Source organism: Carica papaya, chromosome 6, assembly GCF_054855325.1.
Source record: "Carica papaya isolate Zhongbai chromosome 6, ASM5485532v1, whole genome shotgun sequence".
Taxonomy (NCBI): domain Eukaryota; kingdom Viridiplantae; phylum Streptophyta; class Magnoliopsida; order Brassicales; family Caricaceae; genus Carica; species Carica papaya.
Genome location: NC_142314.1, coordinates 35,774,030 through 35,782,473, shown reverse-complemented (window position 1 = coordinate 35,782,473; position 8,444 = coordinate 35,774,030). Strand labels below are relative to the sequence as shown.

Genomic DNA, 8,444 nt, shown 5'->3' with positions numbered 1-8,444 from the left:
GTAATCGGCTTTCTACATTTTCTTCCTCATTCTCATACCCTAAAAGAAAATTCTCTTTATGATACCCAAGAAAAACACAAATTTTTCTCGGGAAAAAAAAAAAGAAAAAGAAAAAACCAGTAAACTCTTGTTCTTAAAATTTTCTCGGAATCCAAACTACCCTTTCCGGGTTATCGGGCTCCGGATCTGCCACCCATTTCACCAACAACCCACCTTTTTTCGGGTTCCCCTATAAACCCCAAAACCCATTATGTCCCCTATAAATCTCTCTCCACACACCACTCAGTAAACATTTCTTTCTCAGAACCCATTATCACTCTTCTTCCCTCTAGGAGATAACCATAAACGAAAACGAAAACCCCTTACTGGAGCTCTGGTATTCCGTGCTTTCATGGCCGGAAATCATCAGCAGGAGGGGTTGGGTGACGATTTTTTTGAGCAGATCTTAGCTGTGCCACCTGGGTATGGCGGCGGGAGCGGTGGTGGAGGTGGGGGTGAGGTGGGTTCCACCATGCCGATGGTTCTGCAACTTGGCTCAACCGGTGGTGATGGTGGGTTCAGAGGTTTGGGTATGGGAGGGATGATGCCTCTAGGGTTGAATTTGGAACATGGGTTTTTGAGACAAGAAGATGAGGGAAATAATAGTAATAATCATACAAGGAATAGTAATGCTCCATCTTCTTCTTCAACTTCAATAAATGTAAGTCTCCATGGAAGCTGCTTTATGAACTTTATTTGGTGTTTTTTCTCTCTGTTTGGTTGCTTCTGAAAGAATATTTTCCCTTTACTTGGGTTGTCTTTAGTCATTAAATAATTGGTTCTATAAAGAAACTTTGACATGAATAATGCCAGAAAAGAGATGGGTTTTTCTGTCTTTTTCAAAATTTTATGGGGTAGTGTGTAGGTATACATGTATGTATAGGATTGCAGGGAATTACATGGGATAGATTCTTGAGGTTCATTTGTTTCTTGCTGGGAATTTGAAATCCCATGAGATCTTTTTATCTTCTTCACTTTGTTTCTAAATATCAAGAGTTTCATATTATATGATTTATATAAGGAGTGTTTAGTCATTTAAGTTTCTGGTTTTGTTGCAGGAGAGAGATTCTGTGCATATGGCTGGTTTGTTTCCGGCGTTTGGACAAATTCAAACTCATTCTATCCGGCCTCCTCCGCCGCCGCCGCCGCCTGCTCCACAGCTCCACCAGGTAGCTTTTTATTTGGACAAAAATACCCTTCTCTTTTTCATTTATCTTTGAACTTATTTATGGGAAAATATTAAGCTTACAATTTAATTTTTAATGTATTTTTTTATTACAACTTACTCTTTGATATTTTCTATTTTCGGTTAGAAAAAACTAATTTAGATTATATTTGAAAAGATAACTCAAAAAAATGTTTTTTTTAATTAATTAATAATAATAGTGAATAAACATAATAATATTATTAATCTAATTAATTAATTAAAATATTTAAACGTGATATAATTATTTCATTATTTTTAGTTAAGAAATGGAAGGAAATTAGATATTTGTAAAAAAAAAATAGTATAGACTAAATTCTAATAAGCTTTAAAAATTGGGGACTAATTTGAAATAGAGGGGTTTAGAGGGGGGGAAATGCAAATATTTTTTACTGGGTCGTGTTCTGTACGCGCCCTTTTAGGCGCCTAGGGGAAAGTATTCCGTTTCTTTTTTTTCTTCCCCTCAGTGGAAAGTGACTGATAGGAGTGACGGACAGAATGTGTCGTGCACGTGCGAGTTTACCCAAACGTGTGGGGAACTGTGCAATTATTGTTATGTCATCTTATGTCAGTCAGGGGACTGAGTGGTCCGTTTCAGCATTCCTAGTGGCAATCTTTGTCATTTTGTAGAATGTATTTACCCAAATTTCCGAACTTTAAGCGGATTGTCTCGGTCAGAGGGTTGACTCCGGTGGTTTTAGTTGACTTGGTGACCAAAGTCTCCTCATTTGCAGATTTTGGGCATGGATTTTTGGACCCAAATGCTAAAATGATTAAGGTTTTAAAATTTTGTTTATGTTTTAAGTTAGTTGATAATGATTTCTAGTCAAACTTCAAAGAATGTAGTGACCAGTTTACTGGTAGGATGGAGTTTGATTCAATTCTCATTCACTACCTAATCAATTCTTTAGTTTTGACTCGGGGGTTAATCTTAACAGCTATAATTACATATACTTCGTCGTATATAAGTTAAGTTACCAGTACCTCATATTCCGATTTTTTTTCCTCACGAATTTTTCCATTACTTGAAGAATTCGTGCTCATTTTTTATTATCTACGGCACTTTGTTGCAGACTTTTCATAGCCAACCAACACCAGCAACAGTTGCTGCTGCATCACACCCACCTACTATTCGTCCAAGAGTGCGAGCAAGAAGAGGGCAAGCCACAGATCCGCACAGTATAGCCGAGCGGGTAAACTATTTATTTTCTTCTGTTGAGTAATATAAAACTATATGGGATATTGGATACTTTGACATGATAGAGATTCTTTTCGATGGTGGACTAAGTTTCTCATGCAGTATTTGTTGCTTATCTTACATGTAAGATAATTGAATTTATCCTAGTTTTCAGGATTAAATTGTGATTTTTCCTCCCAAGTAATCTGAAAGCATAGTTAGATTCTTACACGTATAGGAATATGGAAGCCAGCAAAATCGTAATTTGTTATGCCGAGGTTTTTTTTTTCACGGCAAGGCATCTGGGACTAGACCTACTTACGTAATGTGAAAGTTTAAAGTTTTGAATTGAACATTTACACTTACTTCTTGAAGATTACCTACTCGCTTATCTGATATGTTATTGATAGCCATGATCCTAGTCAAGGTGCTTGACTGTTTTTATTTCTTATTTTCTTCTTCTTTTTTTTTTCAACTTCTTAAAAACTGTGGCTCTGGAAAAAAATCCGTGCTGTTGCCTTCTAGCTAACGACTTTTTCTAGTGCATGCAGTTACGGAGAGAAAGAATTGCAGAAAGAATGAAGGCTTTACAAGAGTTGGTTCCTAGCTGCAACAAGGTTAGATAGAATTCATTGTTTATTAATATTTTACTAAATTTCTGGTATTGCTTTCTTTTCTGGTTTAACCAACTTTAAAAAATGTTGTCTGCTTTTCATGTTTTGTTCTCTTATATATATTTCAAAAAGGATATTGATTGATTTCTTTCTCAAAATTGCAAAAAGAATGAATAATAACTTTTGGTTGGACCACTTAACCAATTTCACTTTTTGAGCTCCAATTCGGAACATACTGATCTGTTTTAAGTTTCCCCACAGACAGATAGGGCGGCCATGCTTGACGAAATTGTGGATTATGTGAAGTTTCTACGTCTCCAAGTCAAGGTATAAACACTCTAATTCATTGAGGTCTCAGGAAATCCACTCATTTTATTCTTCTTACTCTACATGTATGGGTAAAATTGAGATGAATGATAGAGAGGTGTCGGAAATTGCAATCTTAAGTCCTTAAACTTCTTTTCCACGAATCATTAGAGAACTTATTGAGTCTGTCTTCAAAAAGTCGTACTAGATCATAAATTGTCTTCTCAAATATGTAAAAGGTCCTTTTTACTTCACTGGGGCCAACTATGTTGAAATCATAAACATTGCTGAGGAACTTTCGGCATTTCTTCGTAGTAGTTAGTGTGTCAAGCCTGAGGTGACTCATCTGGTGTCAGAATCTCAAGATTGAAATTTAGCATGTATTGAATAAGAAGGGACCTTCTTTGCTCTACTATTTCAACTTTCCTCCAAGAAATTATGGCTCCATTTAGTAAATGAAAATTTTGTGTAGGTTTTATTTTCTAAATTTATATTTTCTTGACAAAACTATACAAGTTTGTGAACAATGAAAAGCACAGTAGTGAAAATGACAATAGAATTAAAAAAATTAAATTTTGTTTTTAGTATTTTCTAGAAAATTATTTTGTTTATGTTTTGATTGGTTACACAAATATGCAACATATAACTACTTCTATGAATAAAGACATAAACACTTGAATTTAGAAAATAGAAATAGAAAATGTTTTTATACCAAGCATAGACTGTATTTCTCTTTTTTTTTATTTTGCACCCTTTTTGTATATGTATAACTTCAGTTACTTAAACAGGTTTTAAGCATGAGTAGACTTGGTGCAGCTGGTGCAGTGGCTCAACTCGTTGCAGACGTACCCTTGTCATCGGTTGAGGTAGTAAAACTTGAAAAATCTGAACTTTCGAAACGATCAACCTCCCTATTCTTGCATAAGATTGCTATACTTCTGTTTGTTTATGTCATATCCGAGAGAGACACAGACCAACAAGAATGCAAATACTAGCAGTTTTAAACACACCGTTGTCTGGGCCACGATAGCTTTTATTCGTTCTGGCGAGTTGAGTGGCTTATGTAATCCTATACCTTTTCTGCTTTATATGCAAGTTGTACTTTGTTGTGTGTCGGAAAGGTAACTTGACAAGTTTTCCCCAAATAAATATGTTGATTTGAGTAATTGTCTGTCTCTTTCTATCAACAATAATTCTGAACTTTTTCTTCTTAACAATATACTTCTGGTCTTCCTCTGATTAAGGGAGCTGGAGTTGATGGCGGAACCAACCAGCCGGCTTGGGATAAATGGTCAAACGATGGCACCGAGCAACAAGTTGCGAAGCTGATGGAAGAAGACATGGGAGCAGCAATGCAGTTCCTTCAGTCCAAGGCACTATGCATCATGCCTATCTCTCTTGCCTCCGCAATCTTCAGAACACATCAACCTGATGCACCGACAATCATCAAGCCTGAATCAACCAATCCCTTGTAGTACAAGCCGAAAGTGTTCAACTTGCACGTACCTCACCCCGAGTTGCTTCGGGCCCACAAACCCTTCAGCAGTCACAGTCTTACTCAAACAAGAAGACATAAGTTTAGGCTCAGGTCCAGTCTCTAACTCCTTAATGGAAGAAGACAAATAAAAGTCAGCAATTCTTTTTTTTCCCCCCCCACCCCCCTGGTTTTGTCAAAAAAGATAAAGGAGTGATCTTGATGGGCAAGAAGAAAGTTTTTAAGAGGGCACTTGAAGGGGGCAATGCCAATGATCAAGTGAAGGGAAAGTATTTTCAAACCAGAACTGATGTAATATATATATATATATATACATATATTATATGTGTTATATTATTATTAATGGTGGGGTTAGTGGTTGATGACCCAAAAGGAAAACTTGGTGGGTGAAAAACTTTGGTTTGCTTTCTTTTTAGAAGAGTGGTGGGATTGTGGGGTCAAGTAAAAGGGGTGGATGGGTATGTGCATTTGATGTATTTAGGGAACCATTTTTATTGCAAGTTGAAATTAGTAATAATTAAGTATTTTGGTTTAATAAAGTTTTTTATGTAGGCCCAAAAATAAATTACTTGTCTTGTGAAATTCCATTGTTGGGTTTTTATAAAAAAAGATGAGTAATATATATATATATATATATATATATATATATAAAAGTATAGTTTGACTTTTTAACTCACTAATTTTATATAAAGAACAATGTATTGATTATTTAACACAATGAACATGGATTATAAAAAATTTAAGAAAATAGAGGAAATGGAAAAACCTCTATTTTTTATTCACATAGATTATAAAATTGTCTTTTATAATTCTCACCTTAATGCTTATTTTTTTAAAATTATAATTTATTTTATTTTAATATTTAAAAATTTTTGTAACTTTTTTTACGAATTTAAATTTTATTAAAAATATAAAATTTGAGTAAATAAAATAGTGTGTTATTAGAATTAGGGTGATTAAAATTTGAGTAATATATATATATATATATATATAAAATAGAAATTTTTGAATTCAGCTTTTAACTACAGTGGAGTGAATACTTGCTATCAATTTAATATAGTGTATCTAAAAGCCAAATAGTTTCCATACAATTTTAACAAGAACAATACTTTCTCTCGTAGTTCAACTAAACAGATCTTAATATTGAAATTCCAATCTACTTTACCCCCAAAAATTTTCAGTAAACCAACCACAGCTCTTGATTCGATTCAAGACCCAATTCGGGAAACCAAAATTTTGGCGATCCAGTCCAAGTACCACAAGGCAAATTGAATATTGGGTTTGAACCCTTGGTCTCATTCTGGTTCTGGGGTTTGAACATTTTTAGATATTGAAATGCTGATTCATGGTTTAGTCCCTTCAAAACTAAAGTTTTTGTCGTCTGTCTGCGGAGAATCTATGTGTTCTAGATATGGGCGGCAAGGTTTCCGCTTTCTCACCTCCACTTCGACTAGAACCAACTCCAATTGGGACCCAACGCTGTCTCTTCAACTCAATCACCCAACTCTTGTTTTGCTTGAAAAATGCAGTTCCCGGGTTCACTTCAAACAGATATTAGCTCAGATTATGAGGGTTAATCTTATTGCTGCTACTTTTCCTATGAGCAGGCTCATTTTATTCTCTGCAATATCATATCCCCAGAATCTAGACTTGGCTGTTCTTCTTTTTAATCATTTTACTCCTAATCCTAACCTTTATATTTATAACACTATGATATCTGCTTTATGGTACTCAAGTAGTCAATCTCTTGCTCTGTACAGTTCTATGCTTAGGTCTTGTGTTTACCCAGATAAGAACACACTTGTTTACTTAGTGAAATCATCTAAATGTTTAGTGGAAGTGAAGCAAATCCATTGTCATGCTGTTGTTACTGGGTTGTTGTTGTCTTTGGAGAATAACTATTTGCAGAACTCACTTATGAAGATGTATATAGAGAATGGACAGATGGGTCTTGCTCATATGGTGTTCTTGAATATGCCTGAACCAGATACTGCTTCTTATAATGTTATGATTGTTGGTTATGCCAAGAAGGGATGTAGTTTGGAGGCAGTGAAACTGTTTCATCAAATGGTAGCTCTTGGTCTTGAGTATGATGAGTTTACCATTTTAGGACTTCTAGTTTGTTGTGGGAAGTTAGGGGAGTTGAGATTGGGGAAGTCTGTTCATGGGTTGATGGAGAAAAGGAAGTGTCTTGGTTCACATAATTTGATCTTAGGTAATGCTCTTATGGATATGTATGTGAAATGCAAAGAACCTGAATCTGCCCGGAGGGTGTTTGATGGTTTGGAAGAGAAGGATGTTGTTTCTTGGAATACTGTAATTGCAGGTTTTGTCAAGGTTGGGAAGATGGAAATTGCAAGAAGTTTTTTCGAACAAATGCCAAATAGGGATCTTGTTTCTTGGAATTCTTTCATTGCTGGGCATGCACAGACTGGTGATTATATGATTGTAAGAGACTTGTTTAATAACATGGTTGCGGAGAACATAATGCCAGATAATCTCACAATGGTCAACTTGGTCTCTGCTGTGGCAGAAGCTGGAGCACTTGATGAAGGGCGAAGAATACATGGCTGGATAGTTAGAATGAGTATAGAAGTAGATGCATTTCTAGGTGCAGCATTGATAGACATGTACTGCAAGTGTGGAAGCATTGAGAGAGCTTTCATGGTCTTCAAGTCTCTTACTGAGAAGGATGTCACTGTATGGACAGCCATGATAACTGGTTTCGCATTCCATGGCTATGGAAACAAAGCATTAGAACTGTTCGCTGAGATGCAGAAACATGTAATGCCAAATAATGTGACTCTTGTAGCCATTCTTACGGCTTGTAGTCACAGCGGACTTTTGGATCTTGGGCTTAAAATATTCAATACTATGAACAAAAATTATGGTATTCAGCCAGAAATCAAGCACTATGGATGCTTGGTGGATCTTTTAGGCCGGTCAGGAAGGTTAGCTGAGGCAAAAGATGTTGTGGAGAAGATGCCAATGAAGCCAAGTAGGTCAATCTGGGGAACTATCCTGAGTGCCTGCCGGGCTCATGGAAATCTGGAAATGGCAGAGACCGCCTTGACAGAGTTGCTGAAACTGGAACCCGAGAAGGAAGGAGGATACATATTGTTATCCAATATGTATGCTTCAAAAGGGAATTGGAGCTATTCTGACAAGATTAGAGAATTAATGGTTCGCAGTAGAGTAAAGAAGACTGCTGGCTGCAGTAGCTTGGTTGTTGATGGAGCTATTCACAACTTTGTGGCTGCAGATAATCAGCATCCGGAATGGCGGGATATTAAGTACGCATTGAACAATCTGCATGATATGATGAACATGCAGCAAATTTTCCTTAGGACTTATTGCAACTGTTGCTGGAAACATGTTGACTCTTACCAATTATAGAAAACTATAATATAAGCTTCAATCTTGCAACTTCAAATTAGGTAAGAATCTTGGACATAGTCAGGTTTCATACATAATTCTTTTTGTGTGAATATTTTCTTGTATGAACAGTCTAATATTTTTGTTAAAATTTGACAAAACAAAATTTGGTTGCTAAGCATTTAACAAAACAAGATTTGATAAATCCAATATTATATCTTCCAAATATATCAC

General features: G+C 35.8%; 2 protein-coding genes across 3 annotated transcripts; both read left to right on the top strand.

Moving 5' to 3' along the window:
• Positions 1-5,374, top strand: LOC110809684 (transcription factor UNE12-like). 2 transcript variants are annotated; one of them, XM_088222891.1, is made up of 7 exons: positions 1-700; positions 1,098-1,208; positions 2,317-2,436; positions 2,972-3,037; positions 3,296-3,361; positions 4,129-4,206; positions 4,585-5,374. In XM_088222891.1, the coding sequence occupies exons 1-7, from the start codon at positions 392-394 to the stop codon at positions 4,813-4,815; spliced, it is 981 nt and encodes a 326-aa protein (XP_088079017.1). In that variant the 5' UTR covers positions 1-391; the 3' UTR covers positions 4,816-5,374. The 2 variants fall into 2 exon arrangements, with proteins under 2 accessions (XP_088079017.1, XP_088079016.1); XM_088222890.1 differs by having other exon boundaries at positions 2,963-3,037.
• A 541-nt stretch (positions 5,375-5,915) lies between these two features.
• LOC110824516 (Tetratricopeptide repeat (TPR)-like superfamily protein) lies at positions 5,916-8,253 on the top strand. Its single transcript, XM_022055088.2, has one exon. The coding sequence runs from the start codon at positions 6,171-6,173 to the stop codon at positions 8,229-8,231; it is 2,061 nt and encodes a 686-aa protein (XP_021910780.2). The 5' UTR covers positions 5,916-6,170; the 3' UTR covers positions 8,232-8,253.
• Positions 8,254-8,444: the final 191 nt, after the last annotated feature.